The following is a 19,499-nucleotide window of genomic DNA, read 5'->3' as shown; positions in this document are numbered from 1 at the left end:
TTATATGCCTGATTGAGTCCCAGTTTTAGTTCTTTTGAATATATATCTAGACATGGAATTGTGGGCCCTGTGGTAATGTTCTTTTTAAAGGCTCTCCAGGTGATTTTTAAATCTGCAGCCATGGTTGAGAACCTGTGGTATAGAGCAGAGTGCTCAGTTTGGACAGCCCATAAATGGTCTTAGTGAGTTAGTGACTTTTTAGAGTTGTATGTCTTACTTTGAACGCGCATGCTTTTACTTTTTTGATCAGATTTTCAGAATGGTTCATAACCCCAAAAGTGGTGTTAGGAATACCCGGAGAATCCAATTTTAAAATAGGCAAAGGACTTGAACAGACACTTCTCCAAAGAAGATATATAGATGCCAGATAAGCACATGAAAAGATGCTCAATATTATTAGTTATTATGGAAATACAAATCAAACCCATAATGAGATACTACTTCATACTCACTAGGATGGCTATAATAAAGAAAGAAAAGGAAAATAATAAGTTTTGGTGAAGTGAAATTAGAGCCCTCATACATTGCTGGTGGGAATATAAAATGGTATAACCACTTTGGGAAGTAGTTTGGCAGTTCATCAACAGGTTAAACATTCTGTACCAGCTGGCAAAACAAAGTTAAAAAGAGTTACCATATTTCTCACCAATTCCATTCCTAGGAATAGATCCATGAGAATTGAAAGCATATATCCATGTAAAAAACTTGTACATTATTCATAATAGCCAAACAGTAGAAACTTGTACTTGTGAGATGGAGGTCTGGATAACTCCAAAGAGGAAGAAGATCCCACAAAAGAGATGGAAAGAGAAGAATTAAATAGTTTAAGAGAAAGGTCTGTAGAGTGCTGTGTGATGGAGGCCACAGAATGGAGAGATTCAGGGAGGAATCACGGAAGGGGTGGGGGTGTATTCAAAAGGGAGGGCAGATTTAATAGAGTGATGTGGGAAGAAATGCAGTTGCTTTGGGTCATGGAGTGAGTGGAAAGCACTAGGTATAGAGTACAGGCCTGTGTTCCCTTATTTGAATCTCAAAATTCAACAAACTCTGAAAGTTGAAGGGTTTTTGTAACTCCTTTGGTGGTAAAACCTGACCTGACTGGATTGAGATGATTTATAATCTTCATTCGTCCCGCTTAGTGTGAATATTCATACATTTCACTGCAGAAATAATATTGGATTTGATTACAGAATGCTTCTGCAGGCCCCTTTGGGGATGTTGTAAAATATGGTATATGTCATGTCTCACTGTTCTGACATGAAAAATGTACATATATGTATATCTGAATTCTAAGTCATATGGCCTTCAGTGTTTAGCATCAGGGATCACAGACCTGCAGTCTTTGGACAGGCATGGACCTATGGCCTTCAGTGTTTAGCATCAGGGATCACAGACCTGCAGTCTTTGGACAGGCATGGACCTGAAGGAAAGGTGTGAGATGCAGTGGTAGCTAGAGAACGATTCAGACTGAAGGGACATGTATTTTTAAAGGATGGAAATGACCTGAGTGTGCTCGTAGGTTAACATAGAGAGAAGGAGGTTGAAAATATGGGAACGGGAAGCCATAACTATTGCAGCCGGGTCTCAGAGAAGGTGGGGAGGGAATGGGAAGTGGGGTGGAGTGTTTACAGGAAGGGGATCAGACGTCCTCCAAGACACCAGAAGTGATGTTGACGATGGAGGTAGATATTTTTCTAAGTAGGCAGAAAGAAAGTTGAAAATCAAGTTGAATGGCCACTTGTTCAAGTGCTAAAAGCTGGAAGGAATTGTTGAGGTGAATAGGAGGAGCTGACGTGAGAACACAGTGAGGGACTGGCAGGTGGGATTCAGGGCCTAGGCAAGAAACCTGGAAATGTCTTTGGGGTCCTTCTGCCCATAGCGGTGTGAAACCCTCCATCAGGGCTCAGCTTTCCCCGTACAGAAGTGAAGAAATCTTGGGATGAGGTTTTGCAGAATGAATGCTGTGAGAGGCAGTTAAGGGTACTGGGGCAGGGGGTGGTGGTGGATCTAGCTGGATAGTGACAGGAAGGAGATTAGAGAAAGGGGCAAGGGACTAGAGTTCTTTGTGTACCGAAGACCAATTATTATGGAGGAAGACAGTAACGAAAGCTAGTGTGCTTGGAGGTTGTGGGCAAACAGTAGTGTTAAAGTAGGAACAGTTCTGGGTGATAACAAGATTCAGGGTGTGATCATATGAGCAGTGGCTGAAGTGAAGTGGAGGTGATCCTTACTGACGTTATAATAGACAGATGAGGACCTGTGAGGATAGGTATTAGCTCATCCTCTTAGTCTTTGAAATCAGTCAGGATGATGACTAGATTTGCGCTGGAGAGGAAGAACTAATCAGATGCCAAAATCTGTAGTAAATGTGGAGGATTAAGTGGCATGTTGGTAAATTTCAAAGAAGAGGTAGACAGAGAGTGGTCTATAGCACGGGTAGCAAGAGGGTGCTTTCAAAGGAGCAGACGTTTTTATACAAGGGTACCTTTGTAATGGAGAGATGGCCTAGAAACTGCTTTGAGGAATGAGGAGTTATGACCCCACCTCCTGTCCCTACTATCTGTGTCATGAGAGACCAGCAGCTTCTACTGGAGTGGCGGCCTGTGAGGAGAGCCAGAAAGGATCAATATTCTGTTAATACCAAGAATGTTACTCTACCAGCCTTGAATTCTTAATATTCTCTGTTGTCATCCAGCCCCGTAGTTCACATGCTGCTCTTCTCTCCCGGTTGGTGCTGGGTGGGCTTCAGCTGATCCCCTGTGGTACTTTTGCAAGGGATTCTGCTTTAGCTGGCCTGGGTTGGAGCCAGGAAATATATATTTTTAAAAGCTCCTTTGGTGATTCATTAGTGGCCAAATTTGGGAACCACCAGTGGAACCCATATTTTGCTTTCATCTCCACGACAGCATTATGTCAGATGCCTAGCTGACTTCTGCATACTGTATCTATAGCATCCCCCTGCTCCACATTCTTCTATCAAAATAGAAATGAAGTGCTTATAAACACTTCAAAGATATTCAGTTACCTCTGTAATTGGTTTAAATTTTAAAACAGAGTCATGCCATAATCATCGAATTAGCAAAGCATTTAAAAAATCATAATACCTGTTACTACTGTGAATTGTGAGAAGGGAACTCACATAGTCTGCTGAGGGTATTGTAAATTAATACAGCCTTCTTGGAAAAGTATATACATAAATAGACTTAAATATGGTCACACCCTTTGATCTAGTAATTACATTTCTAAGACTCTACTGTAAGTAAATTTTTAAAAATTATAATATTGGATCAACAATTATATAAAAGATATTCATCAGTTTTTATAGTAGCAAAAATTTGAAACAATCTAAATTGTTAAGTAGAAAATGGTTAAATACTACAGTATATTCATATGATGGGATATCATAGAGCCATTAAAAATTATGTTTGTAAAAATATATTTAATGCCATGGGAAAATTTTAGTGGATAACATTAAGGAAAAAACTAAATCGCCCCTATAAAATCACATATACAGTTTAATTGTATATACATATTTTAAAATACGGAGCAGAATTTTTTTAAAAGTTATTAGTGATTCTCTGCATGGTAGGAATATATGCTTAAGTGTTTTGTATTTCCTACATTGTTTACTAGGAACATGTATAACTTTTAAGCCAAAACAAACAAACGAACAAACAAAATTCTTAGTCTAATCTCTTTAGCAAAAAGAATAAGGACAATTCATTTCGAATGAATATTGCTAGGGAAGTCATTCTTGCTCATAATAATCTCCAGTGTGTTTTATGAATACTTGCATACTATCCATTTATCTGTTGCACAATTTTGCCAGGTTATTAGCATCAAGCTTGACAGTTAGGGGTTTTGTTGTTGTTTTCTATCTTTTTGTTTGTTTTTAATAATAGCTTTATTGAGGTATAATTCACATTACATAACATTGAGCCTTTTACAGTGTACAGTTCAGCAGTATTGTGTATATTCACAGAGTTGTGCAGCCATCAACATTATCTAATTTGAGAACATTTTCATCAACCAAAAAGAAACCTTGTACTCATCAGTAGTCACTTCCCATTTCCCCTTCCCCCCAGCCTCTGGCAATCACTAATCTACTTTCTGTTTCTATGGATTTGCTTATTCTGGACATTTCGTATAAATGCAGTCATACAACATGTTGACTTTTTGCAGTGTCCTATTAGCTAGTCTTCAGCCTCTCCTCCCTACACTGCCAGAAATGTCATTTATACCACTGTCATGCTAATCTTTCTAGCATAACTGTGATTTTCTACCTCCATCTCAAAACTATTCATTATTTCCACGGTTTATTAAATTAATAGGAACTACTACTCATTTTAGTGTTTAAGGTTTTCATACTCTGCAAAGTAAGTATTTACCTAAATATCTGGTAAATAAATGAATTGGATGAATAAAAGGTGCTTTGCCTTATCTCTCCCTCTTTTTCTTTCTCAGAGCTGAAGATAATTACTATGAGTTACTCAGATTTCAGGTCGCTGATAGGGCAAGAAAATTTCTCTCTAAAGTTTAGGGCAGTGCTTGTTAAACTTCAGCAGGCGTCAGGAACACAGGAAAGACTTGTTAAACAGAGTGCTGTGCCCCACCTTCAGAGTCTATTCAACAGGTCTGATCTAGAGCCAGACAGTGCATTTCTGATAGTTCCTTAGTGACACTTTGAGAAGCACAGTTCTAGGGCTGCGCTGGCTTAGGTAGGGTACAGCCAGCACTAACACTAGGGCCTGAAAGTGACCTGGGGGAGAAAAGGTTAAGCATGAAGGGAAAGACCCAGACTCCCAAATTCATGGATCCCATGGATATACTAGCCATGCAATCTCTAGCAACTATAGCTAGCATGGCCTTGTTCTTCATTTATTGTACCACTTTGGTGCCCTGAAGGGATCTCTTATGTGCGCACCACTACCGCATCTTCACTTTGGAAATTTCTACTACCCGTTTTTCAAAACCCAGCTCAGGTGTTCATAAAACCTTTGCCAAGTCTTCTCCTCAAGATGTAAGTTTTCCCTCACTAGCACTTCGTATTTTTCATATATACTATCTTACATGTTAGTTAACACCATACTTGTATCTTCTTCCTAAATCTGTCGTTTCTTGAGATTGAGTTCTGTTTCTTACTCAGTGATTGTATTGTAATGTCCGTAGAGCACAGTAATTTGCCCTTACAAGCTACTCAATAATTATCAGTACAGTTGAATTGAGAATCAGAAGGAAATCAATGCAAATAGATTTTTAAGTTAAAAGCCTATAATTTAGGTTATATTTTTAATACCAAAAGAGACCTGTATTAATTAGAAACTTAACCTTATATAAAACTTAATTGTCTACTTTTTTTTTTTTTTTGCCTTAAGTTATAGTCACTGTTCTTGGTTCTGTAACACTGACTTAAAAGAAAACACCAAACTAAAGGTATCATATGTCTGTTCTTATGAACATGTATATACTGTGTTGTGATGTCTCTAAGAGTTAGCTTGGTTTTCTCCACATCATTCTAACCCAGCTGGAACCAGGGTTTGAATTTCAGCATAGTGAGTTATATCCCTTTGACTTGGGTACCAGACAGACAGAATATAATATAGCTAGATGTCTCTGAGGTGTCAAGCAATTATCTTAATTTCTTTAAAGTTTCATAGCATGTTTATTACTTGTCAGTTATGCCTAAATAAGGTGCAGCATTCTTACAGATCTTTATCCCATAGTTGTAGGTTTCACAAAACGATTGTTCTTTATTCTCCCAATGCAAAAGTGTCAGTCCTAACTTTAAAAAGAAGATGGAGAGCAACACATTATAAAATAGGAGTTTGTGTTAATCTTCTTAATGCCTATTCTAGGCCACCCTTATTAAATTATTATTTGTAACACACTTCAAGCTCATTTGGGTTTAAATTTGTATTAACCTACCCAAGGGGTAATTAGAAGCCACCCTTATTAAGTCCAATTATATTTTTGATTCCACAAAGCACAATAACTCTCCATCTGGAGCTATAAAGGGGAGAAAACAGTCCATTTACAGCTCTCTAGGGCTACCCTATGCTCTTCACAAAGTCCGCCAAGACTAGAGGGCTCCCTGGCCTCTGGTCAGAGAATTAGGCTCCATTGTACAATCCCAGTGATAGCAGTGTGATTACCATTCTGCTGACAGCTGTTCGTGTGTCCCAGGTTTGAAACTTAAGCTGAAATGTAAATCTGTCATAAACATACAGTATGGTTAGTTTTGATGATTACCAAAATCCAACATTTGAGGGAGAAAATAAAGGTTAAGTGTTTTGGCTCATATTTTCAGGTGCCAAGGTAATTTTAAATTCCTTTCAAATAACAAATTCTTGTAAATAACTTTATCAGCTCTGGTAATTCTCAGTAAATCATTCTGTAGGTTTGTGTTATTTGCAAATAAAAGTGCTTAAATTGACTTATTTTTATAAGACCAAATTGGAGTTTTTGAAGGAGGGGGGCCTCTGCTGATCCTGAGCTGCTGTTTTCTTTTTTAATATTAACCATTGACTCATAGCAAATACTGTTTAAAGTTATTGTAATGATTTGATGAAAAGTAAATTTGTTGGAATTTGTATGGTAAAAAAAAGTGAATCAAAGGTCTTCCCAAACCAGGTTTTTCTTCCTTGCTCATTTTCCACTTCTGTAGAAGTGTGATAGAGAGCAAAGAAAGAGCATAAAAAGAGCATTTCAGAAAAATACTTCTTATACAGGTTTTACTGTAGTAAGGAAATGTAACTTAAACTGCCAAAAAGGGCTATGACTATGTACCTTATTTCTTCTCTAACCACAAGCTCTTAATTTGTGTCCTGTACTTTTTCCCTGCAACATGCTTAAAAGTTTTGCCTTCTCCTGTGTTTTCCTGTTTGATTGGAGATAAAGAACTCACAAGAAAGTGTGGAGTTAAATAGTGGTGATGAACGAAGGAGAGGAAGGAGTGAGTGTCTTCAGCCCCTTCCGTGGCCCCCAGAAGCTGGAGGGGGGGCAGCAGTGTGGCCCGGCCGCGGCCACGCAGGGCTGGCTCATGAGGAGGATACGCGCCAAGGGAATGCCTGGATCCTCTCCTGGGAAGAGCCAGCTGATCATGATGCATCGGAAGAAGTATTATTTTAATTTCCATGGACCATGAGCTTGGAACAAGTAGGAGGGAACCTTTAACTCTTCCTAGTGGAATCTATGAAGTCTTCATTTAGGCAACCACATTTGAGTTGAATTTGAACGACGAGTAATATTTTTCTGAGGAGGAAGAGCAGTTTTAATAATCTTTGCTGGCAAGCTCTTGTAACTTAGATATTTTTCTTACTCTGAAAAATATCAATCAAGTCACATCAATGGGAGTAAAAACATGAGAAAGTTCATAAAGTTAAAGAGCGTAGGATATAGTAATGAATCCAAAATAAGTTTCCATCTTTCTTATATAGAAGAACGTGGGGTAAATTTGGAGAAATATAAAGTATAATACAGTTATAAGTACAGTATACTTATAATATAGTTTTAGTAGTTTGGACATTGTTATAGAAACATCCTTTGATTTTTCCAGAGGAATAATTTATACTTTAAATTTCATTGCTAATACTCACCAGTGAAATGAGATCTGATTTCTCATTTCATTCACTTTAAGCTGTCTTTGTGCCATTTAGTATAGCATAGGTTTGCCACATTTTATGCAATGTTCTTCCTGAAACTATGCACATAAACAGTTTGTGCCTTATAATTTGCTTTCCAAGGAGCTGGTTATTTAAAAGAATCTCTATTTGGTTTGCTTGGGTGTTTGTCTTTCACAGCAGCACAGCCAGGTTTCTTTCTTTCTTTTTTTTTTTTCTTCTTTCTTTCTTCCCTTTCTCCCTCCCTTTCCCTCTTCCTTTCTTCATATTGTAAACTTATAAAAGTCTGATGTGTTAATGAAAGGAAATTTGGAAAATGCAAAGATTAAATTACACCCATAGTGCTCATTAAGGTAATTTAACTGCTAATATTTTGGCGACTTTTCTTCCTGTAAATTAATTTTACTCTCCAACTGTATTCATCACCAGTTTAGATTATTTCATAAACATTCACTTGCTATTAAATTCAAATAATATCATATTTATTAAATCAGCCCTAACTGTGTACGAGTCATTTTTCTAGACCCTTTACATTTCATACTCTCAACAAGCCTGTACAAGGTACGTATTATTATTTCTCCAGATTTACCAGTGAAAAAAACTAAAGTCTAAAGCAGTTAATTAAATAACTGCCCCGGGTCACATAACTAATACGTGGTGTTGCAGGGATTCCAAACCAGTTGACACCAGAGGATGTGCCCTTAGCCACATCATTGTACAGCTTTTCATATCTATTTTGCTTTAATGGTTGTATAATAAAGAAACTCTATTATGAATCTTAGAGTTCTGTTAGAAGGATCTATGTTCAGATGTCACCCATCAGAGAGGACTTTCCTGACCAAGTATGTAAAATAGCATCACTTCCTCCATCTACATTATACTCTGTCCTAATTCTACCTTATTTTTCTTTATACTTCTAATCACTATCTGATATAGTAAATATTTTATTTGTTTTACTACTTCTCTCTCCCCTCCTCCCTTTCCTAGTAGAATATAAAGATTATGGAATGTTCTGTTTTGTTCATTGCTGTATTCCCCAACACCTAGAACCATGCTTAGCATATAATAGGTATTCAGTAATGTTTGCTGAATGGTTGAATGACCTCCCCTGAGTGTAGCTTTGTGTAAATTCTGATTTTCTTAATCAACCTCCATTGGACTGATACGCTGTAATATCCCCATGATCTGCATTCTCCTCTGTAAATTGTGACCAGGTGCTGCCACCCTCTGACTGCCCCAGGCTGATGGACAACTCCAGTACACCCCACTATACTGCACCCAGCAGTGACATCGTGTACCTACCAAGAGCCAGATTCCTGTTTCCAAGCCAGTTCAAGCCAGTTATACCTGTTATTGTAATTGCATAATTTAATTAAATATTATGTAACTGATTAAGTATGAGTTTTAAAAGGTACAGTTGTTTCTGTGAAAACTAAGACTCGAAGTCAAATGGACAAAAATTGCTGCCAAATGTGTGTAACATATGCAACACATCTATACTAGACTGGGAAAAATAATAAAAACCTGTGCCTTATGAGCACTTTTAAGAAATCTGTCTGTGGGCCGAGCGAGCCTGTGGCGCACTCGGGAGAGTGCAGCGCTGGGAGCGCGGCGACACTCCCGCCGCGGGTTCGGATCCTATATGGGAATGGCCGCTGCACTCACTGGCTGAGTACCGGTCACGAAAAAGACAAAAAAAAAAAAAGAAATCTGTAAGTTCTAGGTCTGTTTTAAATAAACAAAAATGGGAAATAGACAATTATTTTATTAGGTATTATTTATATTGTCTATTATATATATATTTATTATTATTTATATATTATATAGAATATATATTATACTTACATTATGATTTGTATTATTAGGTATTATTTTATTTAGGTATGATTTATGCAAGAAAGACACTGAAACTCTAGTGGAGACTGATACTAAAATTTATATTTATATGTTTAAAACTAAAATGAAATTATTAAAGTAGTATGTACCATTTTCTACAATTACTGTTGATAACTAACTTTTTAAATTAATCAATTACTACTTCTGATTACATAGGAAAAAAGGGTTTTTACCTTTTTTGAAGGTAAAATCTGAATCAATCTGGGCATTTTAGGTGTGCCAGAGGAAATTCCTGGCTGGTTTTTCTATTTCTGTAACTGCATAATAAGTTCAATAATAATAATACCTCCTTTTCTTCAGGGAATAACTGCTCACTAGCTGAGGCATGATTTTCTTTCTGCACTGGGACAAGAGGGCAGGGTCTATTGTCCGTCTTGTCATGGCTTTATCTACAATGTATGCAACAGTGTGTGAAACATTAATTATTCATTGAATGGATAAATAATTCTAAAGTATGTACATTTTAGACAGAAAGAAGTGTTTTCCATTTTACAATTATATATTTTTAGTAAAAAGAAAAATACTTTGAAATTATGTGGTCACTGTTTACTAAGTTAAATTCAAATGTAATGTTTTCTGTAATATACACAAGTTTATAAGTTTCTCTCTTCAATGAAAGTATTAAAGTAGAGGAACTATTAATGCCCACATTACAGTGGTTAAGAATTGAGGAACTGTTTGGATTCACTTATGAGCTCTAAAACTTCCTGTATGGTCTTGTTCAAGTAACTTTATCTTTTCTGTACCTCAATTTTTTCGTCTGTAAAATGGTGATAATCATAGGTTGTTATAGGACTAAAGGAGTTTGTACATGTAGAGTATATAGAGGATGCCTGCCAAGGTAGTAAGCACTCAATAAATGATAGTTATAATTACATCTGAGTTTGAATCCTTACCTGTCTTTTATTATGTGTGTGACTTAGGCAAATTACTTATGGAAACAGGTCAGGGAGGTTAGACAGTCTGTAAGATATATATATGCATATCAAAATGTGAGTTTTGAACAAGGAAATACGTGCAGTGCTTCAATAAGCATTAGCCAGAAAACAAAACAAGTTATACTGTGGGAGAGGACTCTCATTTATTTATTTAAGAACTTTTTACAACTCTGAGAATAACCATTTTTGTATAGGTACAGACTATCTTACCCTTACCAGTTCAGTAAGTATCTCTCATGAGTTAGTAATTTTTTTTTTAAATTGCATAAAGAAATTTAAAATGGGTTTCGGAATAAAGAAAGATAATTGAATTTTAATCTGGACAAGTTATAAAACTCAAACACAAGCATTACATTGTAGTTTTGGTTTGATGACTTCTTTCCAGAATGCTAAGCCTTCAGTGAAGACTGGTTTTCAGAATATTAAATAGAGACTAAATACACCCTGCTTGAAGGGAAGGGAAAATGCTTACATGATGCAAGGAATGCAGCTTTTTCCCGCGATGTTTTCTCATCTGAGGCCTTATTAAAACTTACTCTTCTATTCCTGGCCATGTTAGCACCAGCTGACACCGCTGGATATATAAGCAGCCCAGTGACTGGCTATGTTAAGGAACTTAGCCTATGAGAATTCAGAAAGTAGAAACCATCTTAGGCCACTGATGTGAAACTAGACAGCGGCCCCCCCCCCCCCCCCCCCCATGATAGTTTAGAACAGCTCCTTGCCTCTTATGCATTCTGTACTGGACTTTACTAAGATAAGACTTCGAAAAGTTTTTTTTTTTTTTTTTTTTTTTCCTTTTGTGAGAGATGTACATGATAGAAATTTTACAGCCAAATATTTGTGTAACCAGTGAACGTGAATTTAGCCATTTATTTGATTATTGCAGTTACGTGTTAAAGAGCGCACTTGCTGCCCATTCGCAGTCTAATGTGTTTATTACAGTCTTCCCAATGGCATCTTGAAGTGTCTTTCAGCTAAAAAATTCATGAGTATTATTGGCTTTCAGTCAGAAGATGGAATATGTCTTCTAGTTACTGTCTAATATACCACTTTAAGGCCATTACAGAAAAGTAAATCTAAGAGCAGAGCATATTGAGAAGGAAGGGATTTTGAGCTTAAACATTTGTTTATACACTTGTTATTACTGTTCCGTGGACTAAGATACAGCATAAGAGAAGGTAGGTGCAAAAGCCATTTTACTTAGAGAATTTGTAGTTGTAGAATATGTTGTTTTCTTTAATCCTGTGTCCACCTGCTGTTGTCTTGGTATTGAAAAATCATACTCTAATGTTAATAGTTTGTGTCTGTAGTTACTTAAAAAAGTTAAATGTACAGTAAGTTGCTATAAACTAGTAAAGTTTATTGAGAATTTGTTTCAAAATAAGATGTCTTTTATTACGGATTTATTTGAAGTGACTCCCCTTAAACTTTGCAACTGAACTGTTGGCACTGTATAAAGTAATGTGTAGTTTTATGAGTCTGAATCTGTAGATACAGATGGTATATGTGAGGTAAATTAATATTTTATTGTGTGGAAATCAGGAAGCACTATAGTGTTATGTAAAGATGAAGTTAAGTGTTCTGTGATCTAGTTAAGAGTAATAACACTTTGGGGGAAACAGTATACAATTTTACTAGCTAAATTTTTTGAAGTAATTGTATAGCGTTTTCTGTCACTGTGTTAAATGCATTACTTGTTTGCCAGTGGGAAGAGAAAGTTTGATTTTCTGTGTACTCTCATCCCTGTATGTAGTAAATCTGCATAGTTCTACTTCTGTTTTATTTGCACGTGTGATGCTTCTTTGTTTGCACGAATCAGCCATATATCCTTGCGTAGTCTATATATCTACTGCATAGAATATTTAACAGTTGCCAAAAGTTGGGGTCTTGCCAAAATAATGTTTGCTTTGGGTAATTTTGATCAATTAACACTATTTAGAAAGAGGTATTTTCCCTCCTCTGTCAATTGGATATCTTTACTTCTGTATCATTTTATTGACTTCCAAGGTTTGGCCCACTCTCTATTTTTACCTTTCTCAGGCATCTACAGCCAGAAAGCACATTTTGTTTATTTAAGAATTAGATACTACGTTTTCTTAGATTTTTCAGAGTCCAGCCTAGAAATTTTACTTTTGTATAATAAAGGGATTCCTCCTGGAACATCGTATACTTTGAAGGAGAAATCGTTTTGAGTTTAGAATAAGCAAATATTTTTACTTGTGATAAAGAAATAGTGAATGCAGCTTTAGCTATTAAGATGGGCTTCTTAGCAGTGGTGGGCTCTAAAAGATTATCCTTTCATAGTTTAATCGAATAGGCATGGAAAAGTCTCTAAGTGAAAATTTATTTATACTTTTAATATTGCTTGAGCATTTTTTCATCTTAAAAAGTTTGTGAAGAATCAGACTACATAATTTCATATAAGAGGGATCTTCAAAAAGTTCATGGAAGGAATCGTATTGTCTTTTAATTCTATTTTTCCAGAAATTGTTTTGAAGTACCCTCGTATCTCCTGTAAAGAGAGTTTGAAAGAACTGGAAGGCCTTGGAAGCTCTAGAACCCTTTCTAATCTCATATCAGGAACTGGATGATGTATCAGGCAGATCTTCATGTAGGCATTGATAAGAGATGTTGTCTTAACAACTCTTTGTATGTCATTTCTAACTTGGGAAATTTCATTATAAATATCTCAGAGTAAGGTATTTCAGGGCTGGCTGGTTGGCTCAGTTGGTTAGAGCACAGTGTTCATAACACCAAGATCTAAGGGTTCGGGTCCTCGTACCAGCCAGCTGCCAAAAAACCAAAACCAAAACAAACAAAAAAACCCTCAAAGTAAGGGATTTGAGAGAGGGACTATCTTAAAAAATGTTTTTTCTTGAAGCTAGCAACAAAAATCTAATGTTTGATCACTTTATTCTGTTTGGACTTCAACAGTTATCCTTATTTATTCTTTAATTTGTTCAGCATAGAATAAATCTGACAGTTTTACAGGCCTTGTTTGGAAGATGGCCTGTACTGATAAAAGATAAAGTGCACATTATCGTTTAGATGATTTAGTAACTTTAATGGTCTGAGGCTGTATTGCAACATCTTTGTTGCCTTATAAGTTATATTGATGAATTCCATGAAAGAAGAGTGCATTTAAAAATTGTGTTGAGGTTTAATATTTTATCTCGCTTTCTGTCCTTATGCTAAGGATTTAACTGGCATTTTTTCACCCCTCCTCAAATATTGTTTTTTATTTTATTTTATTTTTTTAAAGATGACTGGTAAGGGGATCTTAACCCTGTCTTGGTGTTGTCAGCATCACACTCTCTGAAGTGAGTGAACCGGCCATCCCTATATGGGATCTGAACCCATGGCCTTGTTACCAGCACCACACTCTCTCGAGTGAGCCACGGGCCAGCCCAAATATTGTTATTTTTAAAAAATAAAACTTAATTTTGTGGCTATACCTCTTTCCTCTATTGTCTAGCTCATAGTGGATATCAAAGGAAGTGAGTTAAGGATGTACTGTCAGTGAAAGCAGGGCCATTGTGTTGTTAACAGATAACAGGAATGGACAAATTGAAACTTCTTTTCCAGTCTTGTCCTTTCACAAACCCCAACATCTGGTGAAAACTAGTTTGCTCTCAATGACTGTAATTACCATCAAATACAGCCTGGGAGTCTACTTGTGTCATTTTCAGTTTTTGTGATTTAGATTGAACAGTTTCAGAATGGAGAGTGAGATGCTCAAGAATTCTAATTTCATGTGAATGTTGAAAACATGCAGAAATTTTAAGAAAATTTAGAGCTGGTTACAAAATGAAAATTTTATACTTTCAATGCTGCCCTTCATTATTTTCCATCTCCTACCTTTTCATTGGAAATTAATTTTTAACTTTGATCTACAAAAATGCATTGGAACTCGTCTATCCATATAGTTTATTTTACCTTAGATGCTTTTCTATGAGTAAGTGTACAGGGGAAGTAAGCCATTTATTTATCTTTGTGACTTATCTGTCTGTCTCTGGTTTTTGTTTGTGTCACGTCTGCCTCGCCCAGTATTTTGGGGGCGGGGGGTGAACTCACCTGGCCCTTCCACACGTTCCATTGGGAAGTGCTAACACTTGCTGCCAGCTGAGCCAAACCTCACATAGGGCTTTTAGAATATCAAACAGTCACCTAGATCAGAGGGCCACAGTTCTTCTCTTAGAGCCCCCCATTAATGAGGTTTGCTGTTACTTATTTGGTTCACCCACTAAAGAGCAGGGCATAAATCCATGTGTCTGCTCCAGGATAGCAGCTACCGCTGGCCAGGTGGAGACAGACCTGTGGGAGCCAGCTGCCTGTCACCCCTTCCCCACGCTCCTCCCTTCCCTGCTCCAACCCTAAGTTTTCTCCCATTACTTCTTTTTTGGGGGGTCTCAGATCTGTCTTCTTTTTGTTTTCCCTGGGTGATTAGCAGTGATTCAGAGAGGGTACCACTGCCTGTTGGCTCTTCCTGAGAATCCACAGCCTGATGGGTGCCTCCGGGTAGGGCATGGCAGCCAGCAGGGGGCGCCCACACTTCCTTGACTTGGCCACAAGGGGCTCCGGACACACCCTTCCCCACCTCCCTTTTTTCTCTTGGGTGGTGTAGAGGTTGGTTGGAAATATGTACTGGGGACACATAGCCCAGGCAAATTGTTTGGAAAAGAGGACATATGGGGCAGAAACAGAAAAATAAGGAAGCAATCATGTTCATAGAGCTGAAATTTTTAGATTTTGAGGAATTGTGTTTCAGGTACCATCACATAATAAACGGGAAAATTTGACACCTAACTTATTTTAAGAGGAAATTAATGACGTTTGTAAGCTACAAATAGATTGGTTTGTAAGCCATCCTTGAGTAGGTACAAGGCAATATAAACTGTCTGCTCAATGGTTTTACCATACTTAGACTAGAGAACATTGGCTCTGGTACCATTCCCTATCTCTCTTTAGTCCCTTTGTTGAATTGCGCCCGTGCTGTCTCCTCATGCAAAGTTACAGTTTGGGAAATTTAGATGATGGTGATGCTAATGTTAAGTTCCCAAACCAGGTATATACAACTTTAAGCAAAACAGTCACTTATTTAATTGTCTATGGAAAGGCTTTCCGATAGTACTATACTTTTTAATATACATGGCAATACTTTGGGGATTGGATGGCTATTTTCATCAGCAAAACTTATCACCTAACCTACTGTATATGGCATTTTGATATATATTAAAGGTTATATTTTAGTGATAAAAATTTACTTAAATTTTTATGACTGTAGAAAGCTGCTTCCAAAGTGAAATTCCCTAGGCCATTTGTTCAAAGCTTACTTAGACTGGATGTGTAATTTTTTTCTTATGTGCTCATGAGTGAAATGATGGAAATTGTGGTTCAGAGAGAAGTACTGAAATGGATGTTTGTAAAGTATCACCTGAGAAGGGTTTGTGTAGGGTTTTGGTTCAACCCTTGGCCCTTTATATTTCTTGGAATGCCCTCCCCACCACTTAAAATCATACACTTTCCTCCGTCCCAGCCAGCAAAGTGTTCTTCTTTCTTGTATCTCACAGTACAGAGGAGTGCCTAACAGTTGTATTTGTCCTATTTGTAACTTACTGGAGTATTTCCTCTCTCCTCTCACCCTGTTTCCTTCTTGAGGAACATTCTTCCTTGTGGTCCTCAAAGCATGTCGCCTCGTTTACAGTGGCAGTCAGGCAGTCTTTGTTGGATGGATGGATGAATGATATTTAGATGATGGGAAAAGAGCCAAGCACAGAAACCCTTGTAGTCCAGATCTTGCTTTTTCCGCCACCTGACGTGGGCCTGTGTGATTAGAGGAAGAATGGCTTTTTTGATGAGCAAGCCTGTTGCTGTAACATTTAAGAGTAGGAGTTGTATAAGGCTGTGTATAAATCTCAGTTCTGCCATTTGCTAATCCACTTAGCTGCGTGCTGTAGATGCTAATGACTGTCCACATTTTACAGAAAAGGTAATTAAGGCACAAGGGGTAAAAACTTCATAAGGTCACACGGCTGAAGAAGTGGTGAAGCTTGGACCTGGCTACTGGCTCTTCTTTGCTGTACTGACTCTTGTAGTCTGTCTTTGAATTTGTAAATTGCTTGATACATAGTATGAATGCTGAGCGAATAGTAACTAATACTTATTACTGGGCCACAGTTGTGACCTTGGGACTTGGTTACTTTGCTCCCATCAGCAGGAAGCTTGGGCATCAACTGTCAGAATTGTACCCTCCCTTGTGACCTCTTGAATTGAATGTACAAATTGGTGCAGCCTCCCTCAACTGATAATATTTCTTCATTCTGCTTACACGTGACTCTTTAAAAAAAAAAAAAAAAAAAGCTCTACTGCCCCCTTGGATTAGAATAGTGGCCAGAAGAAATGATTGTAGTGAGACTGAGCATCCCAGATTACACCGAAGGAAGCAGCTGGGCAATTTGATTGGTATGTGACAGCGATACAGGGATCGGTCGTAGGTGTTGTTTAGCCTACCTTGCTCCTTGTTCTTACTCTTGGTGAATCTATTGCTCTCTGACATCTACCCTAGGTTCTTGGTCTTCTACTGGCTTGGCTTTCCCTCTGATTTTTTTCCAATTGAGAGAGTAAGAAAAGCCACTACCAAAAGTAAAGTAAAGGAAGGTGATTTAGAAGCCTGGGGGAAGGAAGGGGAAATAGCATTTACAATTGAAGCTGTAGGAAAGACTTTTAAATGCTAACTTGTACTTTTGGGGCTGCATCTTTTTTCTTTTGCTAAGCAGTTATTAAGCACCTTGAGTAACAGTCTTTTATGGTTTCCTTAAAGTCTTTGTTAGTCTCTTTATGTAGCTCTTTTAGAATTTAAACATCTATCACTCTCTTATTCTTGCATACTTCAATATTATTTTGATCTGCTAGTGATGAGCACATTGATTTTCTTATTATATGTCCTTTTATTACTGAAAGGAGTTCAGCAAGCAGAAGCTGATAATGGTCTCCCTCCTCAGGGTAAATAAAGTTCCCTTGATTTGGGGGTGTATCTCAAAACCTTTGGTGATAGCAGCTAGAACCAGCTGAGGGAAGGAGGAAGAGGATGTGAGAGAGGAAGCAGGGGGTGAGCTTCTCCGTGCCAGGGGGAACCGTAGGCACCAAGGGAGGAGCAGCTCTGCAGCTCTGCAGGAGAGCCTCCATTTTGAAGGGCATTGGTTACCAGGCCTTTTGCAAGAATTTGGGGCTACAACAAGGGTGTTAGGTCTACTGGGCTAACTTTGGGAACCTTCAATTTAGAGTTGTGGGACTGTCTCTTCCCCAGGCTATCTCTCTGGGTGAGCTATTGCAGCACAGACCTCACATTGGCCAACCCAAAACAGAGACTGGGAGGTGCTCCTTACAACACCTGTAGTTTCCACGTGGTGCAAGATCACTCCTGAAACTGGAGGCTGGCAGCCCCAAGCCCAGGGCCAGCAGATTGTAGCTCACAGTGCTGTTGAAATACAGTGCCTGTTTAAAGAGGTTGGGCCCAATGAGGTAGGCTTGTTTGTTTTTAAATGTTAACCTTTACATTTGCTTAAACTTTAAGCAAGTTTTTTTTTTTTTAAGCACCTTTTTCATTAGAAATTTTACATGCATATAAATCAAAACTATGTGTTAATTACTTTTATCAAATTTCTTATTGAAGTCACAGTTCTTTTACTATTGGTAAAATAATTAGACATTTATCATCAGCTATTTTCACTTTTTTTCCTCCCTGTTCTCTGTTTTAGTTGCTGATATGTGTTCAAGATGAGTGGGATGGGAGAAAATACCTCTGACCCGTCCAGGGCAGAGACAAGAAAGCGCAAGGAATGTCCTGACCAGCTTGGACCCAGGTTAGATTCTTGCTGAAAAAAAGAATCAGTATTATTTATTACAGCCACATGCATGCTTCTTTGTTAGTTTAGCATTGATTTTACTCCCAATACAAATATTGTCTTTAGTTTTTCTCCTTAACAGTTAAATCTTTAAATATATATTAGCTTACATTTGAATATACTAATCAGTTACAGATTTTATTCTTTACAAGGGGAAAGCTAAGTACATCTTCTGATGTGTCCTGTTTTTGGCTCTTATAATCAGTTTCTTCTATAGTCTTGAGTTTTTAAGCTAAGTACATCTTCTGATGTGTCCTGTTTTTGGCTCTTATAATCAGTTTCTTCTATAGTCTTGAGTTTTTCACATTTTTATTTCTTTGTTAGATCACAGAATGTTATAAGGACAAGAAGATCCTATAATAAAAAGATTGCTGTTAATTTTTTTGTTTTGGCAGCTGGCCAGTTTGGTGTTAAAAGGCTGTGCTCTAACAACTGAGCTAACCAGCCAGCCCCAGCTGTTAATTTTATACTGGGTTTTATTTTTTGTTTTATTTTTTAATGACATGAAATGTTACATATACTTGCTTTTGAGTTGAGAACAAAGATTGTGGCTCTTCAGTGAATAAATCAAATAATTTTAAAGCAAGTTTTGTTTCACATATTATGAGTGGAAGTGTAAATGATGATAATCTTTGTGCAGGGTAATTTGGCAGTAACAAAACTTTAAATGCAGGAAGGAGGGGATGAGAGAGTGTGATCAGTGGATACAAAATTGTGGAGGCAGGAAGAATAAGATGTAGTGTTCTGTAGCAATACAGGGAGACTACAGCCAACAACAAATTACTGTGTAACTTCAAGTATCTAGTTGAGAGGATGTTGAATGTTCCCAGTGCAAAGTGACAAATGTTTGAGGTGATGGATATGCTAAACACCCTGATATGATCATTGCACACGTATAAATGTACCCAAATATCATATTGTACTCCATAGATATATACAATTATCATGGGTCAATTAAAAAATGAATTAAAAAGAAGAAAACTTTTAGAGACAGAATAGATTAGATGTACCAGAAATGGGGGGGGGGGGAGGGGCGGGCGGAGGGGCAGGAATAATGAGAAATTATTGCTTAATGGGTGTGGAGTTTATGTTTAGAATGAGGAAAAAATTTTGGAAGTAGATAGAGGTACTGGTTACAC

At 37.4% G+C, this 19,499-nt stretch overlaps 1 protein-coding gene across 2 annotated transcripts in view; it reads left to right on the top strand.

Moving 5' to 3' along the window:
• Window positions 1–19,499, top strand: part of NCOA2 (nuclear receptor coactivator 2) — a 271,528-nt gene that overhangs the window by 148,653 nt on the left and 103,376 nt on the right. For both annotated transcript variants that reach the window (XM_063079237.1, XM_063079236.1), the window contains exon 3: window positions 18,214–18,318. In XM_063079237.1, coding sequence (XP_062935307.1) covers window positions 18,233–18,318 — 86 coding nt within the window. In that variant the 5' untranslated portion in view covers window positions 18,214–18,232. The remainder of the gene's footprint in view (window positions 1–18,213; window positions 18,319–19,499) is intronic.

The sequence above is a fragment of the Cynocephalus volans genome, chromosome 15, assembly GCF_027409185.1.
Source record: "Cynocephalus volans isolate mCynVol1 chromosome 15, mCynVol1.pri, whole genome shotgun sequence".
Classification (NCBI taxonomy): domain Eukaryota; kingdom Metazoa; phylum Chordata; class Mammalia; order Dermoptera; family Cynocephalidae; genus Cynocephalus; species Cynocephalus volans.
This window is presented reverse-complemented; position numbering and strand designations above follow the sequence as displayed.